General features: G+C 38.3%; 1 protein-coding gene across 1 annotated transcript in view; it reads right to left on the bottom strand.

The window, feature by feature from the left end:
• Positions 1 to 18186, bottom strand: part of NMNAT3 (nicotinamide nucleotide adenylyltransferase 3) — a 66636-nt gene that overhangs the window by 10024 nt on the left and 38426 nt on the right. Inside the window, exon 2 of the mRNA XM_007446974.1 lies at positions 1816 to 1999. Coding sequence (XP_007447036.1) covers positions 1816 to 1999 — 184 coding nt within the window. The remainder of the gene's footprint in view (positions 1 to 1815; positions 2000 to 18186) is intronic.

Below are 18186 nucleotides of genomic sequence, written 5' to 3'. Positions count from 1 at the left end.
GCAACAAAAAAAAAAAAAAAAAAAAAAAAAAAAAAAATCCTAAGGCCCTGTCCTAGACCAATGACATCTCAGTCTCTGGGGTAAGACTAAGGCTTCCGTACTTTTGAAAGCTCCCTAGGTGATTCAAGGTGCAGCCAGGGCTGAGAAGCACTTGTCTAAAGGGTACAGTAAAAAAAAAAAAGAAAAAGAATGTGTCCTGTAAAATCTTAGGTCTGCATTTTGCAGCAGGACATTAATGACGTGGTACTGCGGTCAAATCCTACTTACCTGTGAATGGCTCATCTGTTACGAGGAGACATTATGGGCCTGTTAAGGATGCAGGGAAGGTAGCTAACATTATTCAGCACCTACTATAAACCAGGTGTCTTCCGACATCATCTCATGTAGTTCATACAGTATCCCAGTGAAGTAGGCGGTGTCATCCCCATCTTCTTAGGTGAGGAATTGAGGCTCAGAGAGGCTAACTCATTTACATCGAGTCTCCAAGATCTGGGCCCGAGGCCACACTGCCCCTCACGGGGTGGAAAAGGAGAGTGTCTCTTTGTCTCTGACTACACATTAAAGCTAAATGACTTTTTGGATTATCCGATTTGTTTCTGCTCTCTGTTAGCCTAGATAAATGAGAGCTGACTACACTGTTTATTCTAAAAGGGTGATCTAGGTGTAAATTTATTACTTAAGTTAAAAAAAACAGGAGAAGCACATATCGAACAATTATTTCATATTTGCTCTCCTTCGATTTGACAGCAGACTTTGCAGTAGCACTGTAACTGCTGAATGCTTCTAGCTGGTTATTTCCTCAGTATAGGGTAAGTAATAAGAACCAGGATGTGGAAACTAAATGTTTACCTTTGCTTAAAAAGGCAAACATTTTTCTCCAAGTGACTTTGAAGATTAGCAAAAAATAAAAACCAATCCAAATTATGGACAGGGCTGTCAATCATTCAACCTGGTCCCTTGTGTCTCCTATTCTCTGACAATCCTAGTGCTTCCACAGAGATCAAGACACAGCCCACAGTTTGCAATCCCTTCCAGCAGAGCTGGCTGTCATGAGTGACAGGCAGGCCCACCTCACTCACAATCCCCTCTGACAGGCAGGACAAGTGGGACTTCTTGCTTCTCTAGCAATCTCCCAGGAAAGCTTCCCAGACAAAAGTCAGAGACCCACTGTCCTAAAATACAGGGCTTTTAAAGGGCTGCATTACTTATGCTGAATGCTAATAGCAGTTCTAAAAGAAAAAAAAAATCCTGTGTAATTATTTCTAGATTCATAGTTTTTTCTTAAAGTCTAGATTTATAGAACCTAGGATTTGTACACTTGGAAAAGATGGCCTATTATGTAGATGCAGTTTTCAACCTAGTCAGTGACGACAATAATAAAGGGTCTCACTTACTGAGTGTGATTATGTGGTTCGGGGTCAGAAAAGTGATTTACATTTTCGTAATGCTCATTAGGTTATGCTGTCCCCATTTTGCAAGCGAGAAATGTGTCCCAGAGAAATGTCATGTGCCTAATGTCACACAGCTACTGAGTGGCGGCCCTGGAGCCTAGATGCTACAACCCTCTGAAACAAGATAGGGCTTTCCCACAAAGTGTACCCTGAAGGGCAGTGGTTTGTGATTTTTTCACTTAGGACCTCTCTGAGAATATGAATCTGTTGGTCTCTCTCCCTCTAAGGAGAAACACTTGCAGGATTTGGGTGAGAGGGGCTGGCTGAAGCCCCACTCAACACTCCATCCCTGCCTGTCACCCTGTGGGCTCTGCAGACGTGACCGTGGCCCCTGCTCATCCCAAGAGCACATGCCCACCGTTACCTCAGCACCTTGACTGTCTCCGTCCACTGCACCTGCTCACTCTCCCAGGGGTCCACCTGGATCCAGTCGGACGTCTGCAAGGCCAGCCGGGCCATGGCCACCCGGTGCCGGGCAGCCACGAGGTCCTTCTTTCCGTAGTTGTCATTGACAGGAGAGATGATACCCCCGATCACCTGGTACCTGCCTAGGCAGCAGAAAGCAGTGGTGTTGCTGGTACAGGACTTTGTCACCTGGCAGCTGGAATTCAGGCAGGTGCTAAAAATCTTGGGGTCTCGTCCTGAGTAGGATCAGACCCTAGCATTCTCTGCTGGGCGGGCCAGCTCCCTTGGGCCAGGTAAAGGTGCTACCTCAGGAACCAAGTGCCCCTCCTCCAGAGGCTTCTATACCCTGGAGTAGCTGAGAGGATGCCGTGAGGGTGGAGCTGAGGCAAGGCTCCCAGATAGCAATGTGGACGGTTAGGGTCAGAATATGTTGGAGGAACACGATGACTCCCCCTGCGTGGGACTTACAGGGGCACTACTGTCCTCTAATCATGTTTGGGACAACAGTTACACATGGTTTCTTAGCTCAAGTAGGGGATTTTGTGGATCAAAGAGGAAAGCATGACATTTAGCCTGGACCAGGTGGGTGGGTGATGGGATGCAGACTCACTGCACAGGCCCACCATTGGCTTTGGAGGACTGTGCTATTAAGGGAATGGGAAGGCTTAGTTTGGAAAAGATGTGAACTGTCTTATGAGAGATGTTGCATGGCTCAGTGACTGAAGAATGGGACATTATAGGTTTAGAGCTGCAGTGAATTTTAGAAGCTACAGAGAACCACCATGGAAAGAGTATGAATGGGCCTCAGAGAGACTGTGGCTGGGACTTGGGTGAAGCTCGAGTTCTATCACTCACTAGGATGTCTTAGGCAAATTACCAAGCTATTTGCAAAAATAAAACACTTAGCCATTTGAACTTCAGTTTTCCTGCCTGTAAAATGGGATAATGCCTGCTTGGCAGGACCTTGTGGTAAGGACGAAATTAGATAATGTTCATGAGGGGAGATAATATTTTGACTCCATATATGATACATTTTAAAAAATTGTATTATAAAATATCATATGCATATAAAAGGGCATAGAGTTTGACAAAGAGTTATAAAGTATATCCTGTTCTAATCCTCACCTAGGTTAAGGAACAGAAGTTCCCTATCACAGCCTCCACACTCTGATGGAAGCTCATCACTATTCTTACTTTTACAATATTAATTCTCTTGCTTTCCTTTATAGCTTTACCATGTATTTATGCATCCTTAAAAAACACAGGTTGATTTTGCCTGCATTTGAAACTTTTAAATATGGAGTCGTACTGAATGTATTCTTTCATTAAGCCCTTTTCACTTTGATAAAATTCATGTAGTCCAGGGCTTCCCTGGTGGCACAGTGGTTGAGAATCTGCCTGCTAATGCAGGGGACACAGGTTCGAGCCCTGGTCTGGGAAGATCCCACATGCCGTGGAGCAACTAGGCCCGTGAGCCACAACTACTGAGCCTGCGCGTCTGGAGCCTGTGCTCCGCAACAAGAGAGGCCACAATAGTGAGAGGCCCGCGCACCGCGATATAGAGTGGCCCCCGCTTGCCACAACTAGAGAAAACCCTCGCACAGAAACGAAGACCCAACACCGCCCTAAATAAATTAATTAATTAATTAAAAAAAAAGAGTAAATCCTATTAAAAAAATTCATGTAGTCCAACCAATTTTATTGCTGCATAATATTCTTTTGCATGATTATATACCAAAGAATTGATCTATCTTACTGTTGACGGATTTGGTTTGATTCTGGCTTTAAACAGTTACCAACAATGCTGCTATGAAAATGCTTGCACAAGTCTCCCTGTGTGCACAAGCATATCTTTCTTAGGATATGTACCTAAGAGTGGAACTGCTGAGTCATTGGGTAGATGTATTAGCAGCTTTACTAGATAATGCCAAACAATTCTCTAAAATGGTTATAGATATTTACTCTCCAACCAGCGGTGTATGAGCGTTCATTTGCTTCACACCACCGAGCAAATGACCATACAGGGTTATTGTCAGGATTTTCCCATCTGATAGACGTGTAGTTATATCTCATTGTGGTTTTAATGTTCCTTTTCCTGCTTACCAATGAGCCTGAGCATTTATTCATATATATTATTAGACATTTGAGCTTAATTTTTTTGTGAAGTGACTGTTCAAATCTTTTGCCCATATTTTCGGTTGTCTGCCTTTTTATCATTGATTTTTAAAGTTCTTCATCTATTCCAAATATTAGCCCTTTGTTGGTTGGTTATATGTGTCATAAATACCTTCTCTCACTTGATGGCTTGTCTTATTCTTTTTATGGAATCCTGTGAAAACAAACGTTCTTAATTTTTATGTAGTTGGGTTGTTAGTTTTTCTCCTTTATGGCTAGTGCATTTTGTGTTATGAGGACATTTTCCTATATTATCTCATAAAAGCTTTATAGTTTTGTTTTTCACATTTGTGTCTCTGTGCATAATGTGCACCCTATTAAATTATTTTCCATTTGGATAGTCAATTATTCCAGCATCATTTACCAAAAAGACCTCTTCTGCCCCGCTGCTGTGCATTGTCACCCGTGTGGAACTCCTAGTGTCCATCTGCGCATGGGCCTGTTTCTCCACTCTCTATTCTGTTATGTGGCTGTATTTGCCATCCTTGTACAACGTCACACTGCCTTGTTTAATAGAGCTTTAGTACACATCTTGATATCTGGTTAAGTAAATCCTCCCACCTGTTCTTCAAGAGTGTCTTTGCAATTCTTGACTTTTTGCATTTTCCACATAAATTTTAGAAAGCAGTTGTCAAGTTCCACAAAGACGAAACAGCTCCCCAGTCCCCCCAAAAATCTGCTGAAATTTGATAGGAATTGAATCAAATCTATAATTCAATTTAGGGAGAACTGACATTTTTACAATAATGAGTCTTCCAATCCACGAGCATGGTATATCTTTCCATTTGTTTAGGTTTTCTTAAATGTTTCTAAATAAAATTTTACAATTTTTCTTGTAGCGCACTTAACACATCTTTTGTAAGATTTATTCCTAGATTCTTGATCTTTTTGATGCCACTATAAATGGCATTTTTAAAGTCTTTTTTTCCTGCTGTTGATATGTAGAAATATAATTGATTTAGGTATCTTGAATGTGTACCTAGTAAATTTGCTAAACTCTCTCATTAATTCTAATAGTTTATCTGCAGAATCTTTTGAATCTTCTATGTCCAAAATAATACCATCTGAAAATACTGACAATTTTGCTGTTTCATTTCCAATCCTTTTACATCTTATTTTTCTTGTTGCATTGTTTCAGACCTCTAGAATAATGCTGTATAGAGATGGTGTTAGCAGGCATCCTTGTGTTATTCCCACTATCAGAGGAAAAACTTTCAAGTTTCATTATTACGTATGATGTTTGCTGCAAGTTTTCTGTAGATATCCTTTTTCAGTTGTGGCAGAGACCATGCCATGTGTTCATTAAGAACCATTTTTATTTTTCCTCTTTCTGGGCATATAGGAAGCTAATATTTCTGTTCCTCTTGTGATTTGAATGAGTTATAGTCATTGGGATGTGGGTGGAAGTGATGTATGCCCCATGTAGACTTGGCCATAAAAACTTTTACATGATGCTCTAGCTCTTCATAGTGAAACTGAAAGCTGCGATTAAGATAGCAAAGCATATGGGGCCTACCAGGATACCTGAGACACAGCTTGGAAGGGAACTGCCCTGTAGATCTTCTGAACCTACACAGGATTTATCTGATGAGAGATAAACTTTATTTAATGTGTTAAGCTCCTCAACTTGGGGGATTTGTTACTGCAACTTAGCCTGGTCTATCCTGACAAATATGTTATTTTATTTTATTATTATTATTATTTTTTTGCGGTACGCCAGTCTCTCACTGTTGTGGCCTCTCCTGCTGTGGAGCACAGGCTCCGGACGTGCAGGCTCCGGATGCGCAGGCTCAGAGGCCATGGCTCAGGGGCCCAGACGCCCCGCAGCACGCAGGATCCTCCCAGACCAGGGCATGAACCCGTGTCCCCTGCATTGGCAGGCGGACTCTCAACCACTGCGCCACCAGGGAAGCCCCAAATATGTTATTTTAAAAGAGATGTTTAATATCCAAAATATATAAAGAACACATACAACTCAACAATAAAAAAAAGCAATTTGAAAATGGGCAGAGGAGCTAATGGACATTTTTCCAAAGAAGTCATACAGATGACCAACAGGCACATGAAAAGATGCTCAACATCACTAAACATCATGGAAATGTACATCAAAACCACAATGAGATAGCACCTCACACCTGTCAGAATGGCTATTATCAAAAAAGACAAGAAATATGTGTTGGTGAGGATGTGGAGAAAAGGGAACCTTCTTGCATTGTTGGTGGGAATGTAAATTGGTGCAGCCACTGCAGAAGACAGTATGGAGATTCCTCAAAAAATTAAGAATAGAACTACCATACAATCCAGCTATCCCACTTCTGTATATTTTTCCAAAGAATACAAAAATACTAATCTGAAAATATATACATACCCCTATGTTCCCTGCAGCATTATTTACAATAGCCAAGATATGGAAGCAACCTAAGCGCCCATCAACAGATGAATGGATAAAGGAGTTGTGGTGTGTGTGTGTATATATATATATATATATATATATACACACACACACACACACACACGCACACACGCACACACATACATACACAATGGAATACTACTCAGCCAGAAAAAAGATGAAAACTTGCCATTTGTTAGAACATGGATGGACCTTGAGGGTATTATGCTAAGTGAAATAAGTCAGATGAAGGAAGACAAATACTGTATAATTTCACTCATATGTGGAATATAAAAAACTAATAAACTAAAAAAACAAAAACAAATAATGAACAAAGCAAACCAGACAAAAACAAACACAAACCCATAGATATAAAGAACAGAGTAGTGGTTACCAGAGGGGGAGGGGTGGAGGGAGGGTGAAATGGGTAAAGGAGATCAGTCTCCTTTACCATACATGTCTCCTGTATGGTGACAGATAGAAACTAAGTCTTTGATGGTGAGCACTTTGAGGGTATACAAAAGTAGAAATATTGTACACGTGAAACTTACATAATGTTATATATCAATGTTACCTTTATAAAATAAAAAAGAGACATTCCCAGCTAGTCAAGTTTGAGCTTTTGTCATAAATGAATTCTCTGAAACTCTTGAAATGACTGTATGATATTTCTCCTTTAGTCAGTTAATACAGTGCATTGCATTGATTAACCTTCTAATCTTTATCATTGCATTCCTGAGATAAACTTGGTTTGGTCAAGATATATTATCTTTTTAATGTGTTGATGGATTCACTCTGCTAATATATTTTTAGGGAACAAGAGAAGTCTATAATTTTATTTTCTCTTAACGTTCTAATCAGGTTTTGGTATCAAGGTCATGCTAGCCTCATAAAAAGTGTTGGGAGTCCCCTCCTTTTCCTATGCTCTGAAATAGCTTGTGTAGGATTGAAAAAACATTTTTTCCATTAAGTGTTTTCTAGAACCCATCAGTGAAGTCTTCATGAGGCTGGAGTCTAATTTGTGTGAAATTTTTTGACTAATGATTTAATTTCTTTAATGGTTGTAAAATGATTCAGATTTTTATTTCTTCATTATAATTTTTGGCAACTTGCATTTTTTCTAGGATTCTTTTCATTATATCTAAATTTTGAAATGTACTGGCATAAGGTTGTTTCCAATATTCTCTTATCTGTTTAGTGTTGACACCATCTGTAGGGATGTTCTTTTCATTCCTAACGATGGTTGTGTTTCCATTCTTTTTCCTTGCTCAGTCTTGCTAGAGGTTTGTAATCTTATTAGCCTTTTCAAAGAACCAACTTTTGGCTTTATTGCTCTTCTCTACTGAATGTTTGTTTTCCATTTAATCAATTTCTGTTCTATTTTTATTAATTCTATCCTCCTACTTTCTTGTTGCTATTTTGCTGTTCTTTTTCTAACTCCTGGTGATGGATACTCAGCTAATTTGCCATTTATCTTATTTTCTAATAAACACAGTTCTGGCTATGAAAATTCCCTCTAGGGCTTTCCTGGTGGCACAGTGGTTGAGAGTCCCCCTGCCGATGCAGGGGATAACGGGTTCGTGCCCGGGTCCGGGAGGACCCCACATGCCACGGAGCGGCTGGGCCTGTGAGCCATGGCCGCTGAGCCTGCGAGTCTGGAGCCTGTGCTCCACAACGGGAGAGGCCACAACAGTGAGAGGCCTGCGTACCGCAAAAAAAAAAAAAAAAAAAAAAAAAAAAAAATTCCCTCTAAGCATGACTTTACTTGCATTTACTTTTTGATATGTAGTGTTTTCATGATCATTCAGTTCAAAATACTTTCTAATTTTTATTATTATGACTTTTTTATCCATGAACTATTTAGAAGTGTTTTACCTAATTACCCAACATATTGAGATTTTTGGTAATCTTTTTGTTATTGATTTCTAGCTTAGTTCACTGTAGTCAGAGAACATACTCTATTGATTTCAATCTCTTGAAATATGTTGATACTTGCTTGATGTCCTAGGATATGATCAGTTTTGGTAAATGTTCCATGTGTACTTAAAAAAATGTGTATTCTATGATTGTTGGGTGCAATGTTCTGTCCATTTACTTAATATTGCTAATTGTTTTGTTTAAATCTATGATTGTGAATTTTTCTTTTTAGTTCTTTCAACTTTTGTTTCATATATTTGAATATGTTATTAAAATATACTTTAATTAAGTTCCTATATATTTATGATTCTTACATATCTGTGAATCAAGCCTCTTTCTCTCTAGTAATAGTTTTTACTTAAAGTCTATATGCCTGATAGTACTATGGTCTCAACAGTTTTATTTTGATTAGTATATGGACGTCATATATTTTTCACCCTTTTACTTTCAATCTTTCTATACTTTTGTTTTAGGAAAGTCTTTTGTAAATAGCCTAAAGCTGGATTAAAAAAATTTGGGGGTCAAATTTGACAGTTATTGACTCTTAATTGGAACGTTAGGTTCACTTACATTTAATGTGAATGCTAACAGATTTAAGTTTAAAGCTACCAACTTATAGAGTATTTTCTTTCTTCCCACACAAATCTGTTATTTTTTCCTCTTGTCCTGCCTGTGTTTGGGCTTTATTTCATTTTTTTTTCTCTCGGATTGGAATTATATATAGTCTCACATCCAAAGTAAGTGAAGACCTTTCCCCTCTTCCTCGACAACATGGGGACTAGAGAGCTCTGCCCATGTTAGTCTTGTACATATTTTAAGACTATTGTTTCCCCTAACCCTATTAGACCTTATCATTCTGTTTTATACAACCAATGCTCACTTAAATTTACCCATGTATTTGCCATTTTCTTTGCACTCCATTTCTCTTTGCATATGAGACATGCTCTCCAGGAATCACTCTCCTTCTGACAGAATATATCCCATAGAATTTCCTTAAATTAGTGACTTCATGCTTGAAAGACATTTTCAAGATATTACCCTCATGCCCAAAATATATTTTCACTGTATATGAACTAATTGATTGGCAATCATTTTCCTTCAATACTTTGAAGTTATGGTTCTACAGTTGGTTCTATGGTTCTACGGTTTTGACTTTCAATTGATGCTATTGAGAAGCCACCTATAATCCATCTGCCATTCCTGTGAAGATAATCTGTATTTCTCTGGTTGCTTTCAATATTTTCTATGTCTACACAGGGATTTCTGTTTATCCTTCTTTGGGATCACTGGGTTTCTTAAATCTGGGGATTGGTGTCTTTTATTAGACAGGGAAAATTCTTAGTTATTATCTCCTCAGAAAATGCCTCTGCCCCTGTACTCTGCCCTCTTCTTCTAGCTCTCTGATTGTGTATATGTAGCCACCATGTCTCCTACCCTCTCTTCTGAAATTAAAAACAAATCTTTTTCTCTCTCTCCTCCACTCTTCATAATTTCATTTGATCTATATTCCAGTTCACTAAGTTTGTATTTTTCTATCTATAGTCTGATTCCAAATTATTCACTGAAATTATTTTTAAAGTCTTTTAATCTAAAACCATGTAAATATCTCCATTTGTCTAGGTCTTCTTTGATTTCTTTCTCAGTATGTTTGAAAATTATATAAATATTTTGTTGATTTGTACCTAAGTAGTTCATTTTATTTAGATCAATTGCAAATGGTATTATGTTTTTAATTTTGGTTCACATATTTGTTATTAATATACATAAACAAGATTGATTTTTGTTTGTTGATTTTTATCTCACTTATTCTAAGAGATCTAAAAAAAACAAATTCCTTGGCATTGTGTACATAGACAACCATGTCACGTGCAAATAAAGTTTTATTTCTTCTTTTCCTACATGTATGCCTTTTATTTCTTTTTTTAATGTAATTTAATTTATTTTTTTATACAGCAGGTTCTTATTAGTCATCCATTTTATACACATCAGTGTATACATGTCAATCCCAACCTCCCAATTCATCACACCAACACCCCCAACCCCCCGCTGCTTTCCCCACCTTGGTGTCTATAGGTTTTTTCTCTACTTCTCTGTTTCAATTTCTGCTCTGCAAACCAGTTCATCTGTACCATTTTCTAGGTTCCACATATATGCGTTAATATACGATATTTGTTTTTCTCTTTCTGACTTCACTCTGTGTGACAGTCTCTAGATGCATCCACGTCTCTACAAATGACCCAATTTCGTTCCTTTTTATGGTTGAGTAATATTCCATTGTATATATGTACCACATCTTCTTTATCCATTCGTCTGTAGATGGGCATCTAGGTTGCTTCCATGACCTGGCTATCGTAAACAGTGCTGCAATGAACATCGGGGTGCATGTGTCTTTTTGAGTTATGGTTTTCTCTGGGTATATGCCCAGTAGTGGGATTGCTGGGTCATATAGTAATTCTATTTTTAGTTTTTTAAGGAACCTCCATACTGTTCTCCACAGTGGCTGTATCCATTTACATTCCCACCAACAGTGCAAGAAGGTTCCCTTTTCTCCACACCCTCTCCAGTATTTGTTTTTTGTAGATTTTCTGATGATGCCCATTTTAACTGGTGTGAGGTGATACCTCATTGTAGGTTTGATTTGCATTTCTCTAATAATCAGTGATGTTGAGCGGCATTTCATGTCTTGCCCATCTGTATGTCTTTGGAGAAATGTCTATTTCGGTCTTCTGCCCATTTTTGGATTGGGTTGTTTTTTTTTTTAATATTGAGCTGCATGAGCTGTTTATATATTTTGGAGATTAATCCTTTGATGATTTGTTTGCAAATATTTTTATCCATTCTGAGGGTTGCCTTTTTGTCTTGTTTATGGTTTCCTTTGCTGTGCAAAAGCTTTGAAGTTTCATTAGGTCCCATTTGTTTATTTTTGTTTTTATTTCCATTACTCTAGGAGGTGGATCAAAAAAGATCTTGCTGTGATTTATGTCAAAGAGTGTTCTTCCTATGTTTTCCTCTAAGAGTTTTATAGTGTCCAGTCTTACATTTAGGTCTCTAATCCATTTTGAGTTTATTTTTGTGTATGGTGTTAGGGAGTGTTCTAATTTCATTCTTTTACATGTAGCTGTCCAGTTTTCCCAGCACCACTTATTGAAGAGACTGTCTTTTCTCCATTGTATATCCTTGCCTCCTTTCTCATAGATTAGTTGACCATAGGTGTGTGGGCTTATCTCTGGGCTTTCTATCCTGTTCCGTTGATCTATATCTCTGCTTTTGTGTCAGTACCATATTGTCTTGATTACTATAGCTTTGTAGTATAGTCTGAAGTCAGGGAGTCTGATTCCTCCAGCTCCGTTTTTTTTTTCCTCAAGATTGCTTTGGCTATTCAAGGTCTTTTGTGTCTTCATGCAAATTTTAAGATTTTTTGTTCTAGTTCTGTAAAAAATGCCATTGGTAATTTGATAGGGATTGCACTGAATCTGTAGATTGCTTTGGGTAGTATAGTCATTTTCACAATATTGATTCTTCCAATCCAAGACAATGGTATATCTCTCCATCTGTTGGTGTCATCTTTAATTTCTTTCATCAGTGTCTTATAGTTTTTGGCATACAGGTCTTCTGTCTCCCTAGGTAGCTTTATTCCTAGGTATTTTATTCTTTTTGTTGCAGTGGTAAATGGGAGTGTTTCCTTAATTTCTCTTTCAGATTTTTCATCACTAGTGTATAGGAATGCAAGAGATTTCTGTGCATTAATTTTGTATCATGCAACTTTACCAAATTCATTGATTAGTTCTAGTAGTTTTCTGGTAGCATCTTTAGTATTCTCTATGTATAGTATCATGTCATCTGCAAACAGTGACAGTTTTACTTCTTCTTTTCCAATTTGGATTCTTTTTATTTCTTTTTCTTCTCTGATTGCCATTGCTAGGACTTCTAAACCTATGTTGAATAATAGTAGTGAGAGTGGACATCCTTGTCTTTTTCCTGATCTTAGAGGAAATGCTTTAAGTTTTTCACCATTGAGAATGATGTTTGCTGTGGGTTTGTTGTATATGGCCTTTTTTTTTTTTTTGCTTGCTGTACGCGGGCCTCTCACTTCTGTGGCCTCTTGCATTGTGGAGTACAGACTCCGGACACGCAGGCTCAGCGGACATGGCTCACGGGCCCAGCTGCTCCATGGCATGTGGGATCCTCCTGCGTCCCCTGCATCGGCAGGCGGACTCTCAACCACTGTGCCACCAGTGAAGCCCAGTATATGGCCTTTTTTTATGTTGAAGCAGTTTCCCTCTATGCCCACTTTCTAGAGAGTTTTTATCATAAATGGGTGTTGAATTTTGTCAAAAGCTTTTTCTGAATCTATTGAGATGATCATATGGTTTTTATTCTTCAATTTGTTGATATGATGTATCACATTGATTGATTTGTGTACACTGAAGGATCCTTGCATCTCTGGGATAAATCCCACTTGATCATGGTATATGATCCTTTTAATGTGTTGCTGGATTCAGTTTGCTAGTATTTTGTTAGGATTTTTGCATCTATATTCATCAGTGATATTGGTCTGTAATTTTCTTTTTTTTGTGGTATCTTTGTCTGGTTTTGGTATCAGGGTGATGGTGGCCTCATAGAATGAGTTTGTGAGTGTTCGTTCCTCTGCAATTTTTTGGAAGAGTTTGAGAAGGATGGGTGTTAGCTTTTCTCTAAATGTTTGATAGAATTCACCTGTGAAGCCATCTGGTCCTGGAATTTTGTTTGTTGGAAGATTTTTTAATTTTAATTAATTTATTTTATTTGTTTATTTTTGGCTGCACTGCATCTTCATTGCTGCGCCAGGGCTTTCTCTAGTTGTGGTGAGCCTGGGCTACTCTTCGCTGTGGTGCGCGGGCTTCTCATTGCGGTGGCTTCTCTTGCTGCAGAGCATGGGCTCTAGGCGTGAGGGCTTCAGTAGTTGTGGCATGCGGGCTCTAAAGCCCAGGCTCAGTAGTTGTGGTGCACGGTCTTAGTTGCTCTGTGGCATGTGGGATCTTCCCGGACCAGGCCTCGAACCCGTGTCCCCTGCTCTGGCAGGCAGATTCTTAACCACTGTGCCACCAGGGAAGTCCTGTTGGAAGATTTTTAAACACAGTTTCAATTTCATTACTTGTGATTCATCTGTTCTTATTTTCTATTTCTTCCTGGTTCAGTCTTGGACGGTTATACCTTTCTAAGAATTTGTCCATTTCTTCCAGGTTGTCCATTTTATTGGCATAGAGTTACTTGTAGTAGTCACTTAGGATACTTTGTATTTCTGTGGTGTCTGTTGTAACCTCTCCTGTTTCATTTCTAATTTTATTGATTTGAGTCCTCGCTCTCTTTTTCTTGATGAGTCTGGCTAATGGTTTATCAATTTTGTTTATCTTCTCAAAGAACCAGCTTTTAGTTTTATTGATCTTTGCTATTATTTTCTCTGTTTCTATTTCATTTATTTCTGTTCTGATCTTGATGATTTCTTTTCTTCTGCTAACTTTGGGTTTTGTTTGTTCTTCCTTCTCTAGTTCCTTTAGGGGTAAGGTTAGATTGTTTATTTGAGATTTTTCTTATTTCTTTAGATAGGGTTGTATAGCTATAAACTTCCCTCTTAGAACTGCTTTCCCTGCATCCCATAGGTTTTGGATCGTCGTGTTTTCATTGTCATTTGTCTCTAGGTATTTTTTGATCTCCTCTTTGATTTCTTCAGTGATATCTTGGTTATTTAGTAACGTATTGTTTAACCTCCATGTGTTTGTGTTTTTTATGTTTTTTTCCTTGTAGTTCATTTCTAATCTCATAGCGTTGTGGTCAGAAAAAATGCTTGATATGATTTTAATTTTCTTAAATTTACTGAGGCTTGATTTGTGGCCCAAGATATGGTCTGTCCTGGAGAATGTTCCATGTGCGTTTGAGAAGAAAGTATAATCTGCTGTTTTTGGATGGAATGTCCTATAAATATCAATTAAATCTATCTGGTCTATTGTGTCATTTAAAGCTTGTGTTTCCTTATTAATTTTCTGTTTGGATGATCTGTCCATTGGTGTAAGTGAGGTGTTAAAGTCCCCCATTATTATTGTGTTACTGTCGATCTCCTGTTTTACAGCTGTTAGCAGTTGCCTTATGTATTGAGGTGCTCCTATGTTGGTTGCATATATATTTATAATTGTTATATCTTCTTCTTGGATTGATCCCTTGATCATTATGTAGTGTCCTTCCTTGTCTCTTGTAACCTTCTTTATTTTAAAGTCTATTTTATCTGATATGAGTACTGCTATTCCAGCTTCCTTTTGATTTCCATTTGCATGGAATATCTTTTTCCATCCCCTCACATTCAGTCTGTATGTGTCCTAGGTCTGAAGTGGGTCTCTTGTAGACTGCATATATATGGGTCCTGTTTTGTATCCACTCAGCAAGCCTGTGTCTTTTGGTAGGAGCATTTAATCCATTCATGTTTAAGGTAATTATAGATATGTATGTTCCTATCACCATTGTCTTAATTGTTTTGGGTTTGTTTTTGTAGGTCTTTTTCTTCTCTTGTGTTTCTCACTTAGAGAAGTTCCTTTAGCATTTGTTGCAGAGCTGGTTTGGAGGTGCTGAATTCTCTTAGTTTTTGCTTGTCTGTAAAGCTTTTGATTTCTCTATTGAATCTGAATGAGATCCTTGCTGGGTAGAGGAATCTTGGTTGTAAGCTCTTCCCATTCATCACTTTAAGTATATCATGCCACTCCCTTCTGGCTTGTAGAGTTTCTGGTGAGAAATCAGCTGTTAACCTTATGGGAGTTCCCTTGTATGTTATTTGTCATTTTTCCCTTGCTGCTTTCAATAATTTTTCTTTGTTTTTAATTTTTGCCAATTTGATTACTATGTGTCTCAGTGTGTTTCTCCTTGGGTTTATCCTGTATGGCACTCTCTGCGCTTCCTGGACTTGGGTGGCTATTTCCTTTCCCGTGTTAGGGAAATTTTCAACTATAATCTCTTCAAATATTTTCTTGGGTCATTTCTCTCTCTCTTCTCCTTCTGCGACCCCTATAATGTGAATGTTGTTGTGTTTAATGTTGTCCCAGAGGTCTCTTAGGCTGTCTTCATTTCTTTTCATTCTTTTTTCTTTATTCTGTTCTGTGGCAGTGATTTCCACCATTCTGTCTTCCAGGTCACTTATCCGTTCTTCTGCCTCAGTTACTCTGCTATTGATTCCTTCTAGTGTAGTTTTCATTTCAGTTATTATATTGTTCACCTGTTTGTTCTTTAATTCTTCTAGATCTTTGTTAAATATTTCTTGCATCTTCTCAATCTTTGCCTCCATTCTTTTTCTGAGGTCATTCTTCACTATCATTATTCTGAATTCTTTTTCTGGAAGATTGCTTATCTCCATTTTATTTAGTTGTTTTTCTGGGGTTTTATCTTGTTCCTTCATCTGGTACATAGCCCTCTGCCTTTTCATTTTGTCTATCTTTCTGTGAATGTGGTTTTTCTTCTACAGGCTGCAGGATTGTAGTTCTTCTTGCTTCTGCTCTCCACCTTCTGGTGGATGAAGCTATCTATGAGGCTTGTAGAAGTTTCCTGATGGGAGGGACTGGTGGTGGGTAGAGCTGGCTGTTGCTCTGGTGAGCAAAGCTCAGTAAAACTTTAATCCACTTGTCTGCTGATGGGTGGGACTGGGTTCCCTACCTGTTGATTGTTTGGCCTGAGGCAACCCAACACTGGAGCCTAGCTGGGCTTGTTGGTGGGGCTAATGGCAGATTCTGGGAGGGCTCATGCCAAGGAGTACTTCCTAGAACTTCTGCTGCCAGTGTCCTTGTCATCACGGTGAGGCACAGCCACCCCCAACCTCTGCAGGAGACCCTCCAACACTAGCAGGTAGGTCTGGTTCAGTCTCCTATGGGGTCACTGCTCCTTCCCCTGGGTCCTGATGTGCACACTACTTTGTGCGTGCCCTCCAAGAGTGGATTCTCTGTTTCCCCCAGTCTTGTCAAAGTCCTGCAATCAAATCCCGCTAGCCTTCAAAGTCTGATTCTCTAGGAATTCCTCCTCCCGTTGCCAGGCCCCCAGGTTTGGAAGCCTGACGTGGGGCTCAGAACGTTCACTCCAGTGGGTGGACTTCTGTGGTATAAGTGTCCTCCAGTTTGTGAGTCACCCACCCAGCAGTTATGGGATTTGACTTTATTGTGATTACGCCCCTCCTACCATCTCACTGTGGCTTCTTCTTTGTCTTTGCATGCGGGGTATCTTTTTTGGTGAGTTCCAGTGTCTTCCTGTCAATGATCGTTCAGCAGTTAGTTGTGATTCTGGTGTTTTTGAAATAGGGAGTGAGAGCTCGTTCTTCTACTCCAACATCTTGAACATTCTCTCGCCTTTTATTTCCCGATTTGAGACCTTTCCTTTTTTCCCTAAAGTAAGCATTTAGTGTTATAAACTTCCTTCTCTGTTCTGCTTTAGCTGCCACATTATTTGCTACATTTTAATATGTTGTATTTTTACTTTCATTCAGTTCCATGTATTTAAAAAATTTTCTTTTGAGACTTTCTCTTTGACCCATGGATTATTTAGCAGTATGTTGTTTAATTTCCTAGTGTTTTAATATTTTCCTGTTGTTTTCCTTTTATTGATTTCAGTTTGATTCCATTATGGTCAGAGACCATAATCTGTATGACTTCAGTTCTTTAAAACTTGTTGAAGTTTGTTTTATGGCTCAGAATATGGCCCATTTTAGTGAATGTTCCATGGGTGTTTGGAAAAAAATGTGTATTCTGCTGTTGTTGGTGGAGAGTTATACACACATGAATTAGATCCTGTTGGTTGACGGTGTTGTTCAGTTCTTCTATATCCTTGCTGATTTTCTGTCTAGCAGTTGTCAACTGCTGCAAGTGGAGTGTTGAAGTCCCACCTGTGACTGTGAACCTGCCTATTTTGCTTTTCAGCTCTTACCAGTTTTTGCTTCATGTATTTTGAGACTCTGGTTTTTGGTGTGCACACATTTAGGATTATTATGTGTTCTTAGCTGACCTTTATTGAACTTTTAATTTCATTTATTTTAGATGTCATTTCTAGAAGTGCTGATTTATTCTTCATCAAATCTGATAAGTCCTTTTTATAGTTTCTTTTTCTTAAAAAAAACATAAGCGTAACTTGAAAAATCTGTATCTGTGCACAACAATGTTCATAGTGGTACTATTTACAATAGGTAAGACATGAAAGCAACCTAAGTATCCATTGACAGATGAATGGATAAAAAGATGTGGTACATATACACAATGGAATATTACTCAGCCATAAAAAAGCATGAACTAATGCCATTTGCAGCAACATGGATGGACGTAGAGATTATCACACTTAGTGAAGTAAGTCAGACAGAGAAAGACAAATATTATATGATATCACTTATATATGGAATCTAAAAAATAGTACAAATTAATTTATAAAACAGAAACAGACTCACAGACATAGAAAACAAACTTATGGTTACCAGAGGGGAAGGGGGGAGTGATAAATTGGGAGTATGGGATTAAGAGATACACACTACTATATATAAAATAGATAAGCAACTAGGATTTACTGTATAGCACAGGGAACTATATTCAATATCTTGTAATAAACTATAATGGAAAAGTATTGAAAAAAAGAATATATATATATATACTGCTGAATCACTTTGCTATACACCTGTAACTAACACAATATTGTAAATCAACTATACTTCAAAAAGCAGAAAAATAAATAAATAAATAATCTGTATCTGACAATGCCAATTTCAAAGTCTCTACAGGTTATTTTTGCTGTCTGTTGATTCTGCTAGTTCTATTCATATTGTTTCTTTTGTGCTTAGCTGTTTCTGACTGTGTGCTG

Source organism: Lipotes vexillifer, unplaced genomic scaffold, assembly GCF_000442215.2.
Source record: "Lipotes vexillifer unplaced genomic scaffold, Lipotes_vexillifer_v1.1 scaffold40, whole genome shotgun sequence".
Classification (NCBI taxonomy): Eukaryota; Metazoa; Chordata; class Mammalia; order Artiodactyla; family Lipotidae; genus Lipotes; species Lipotes vexillifer.
The sequence above is the reverse complement of the archived record's forward strand: the minus strand, read 5'-3'. Positions and strand labels throughout refer to the sequence as shown.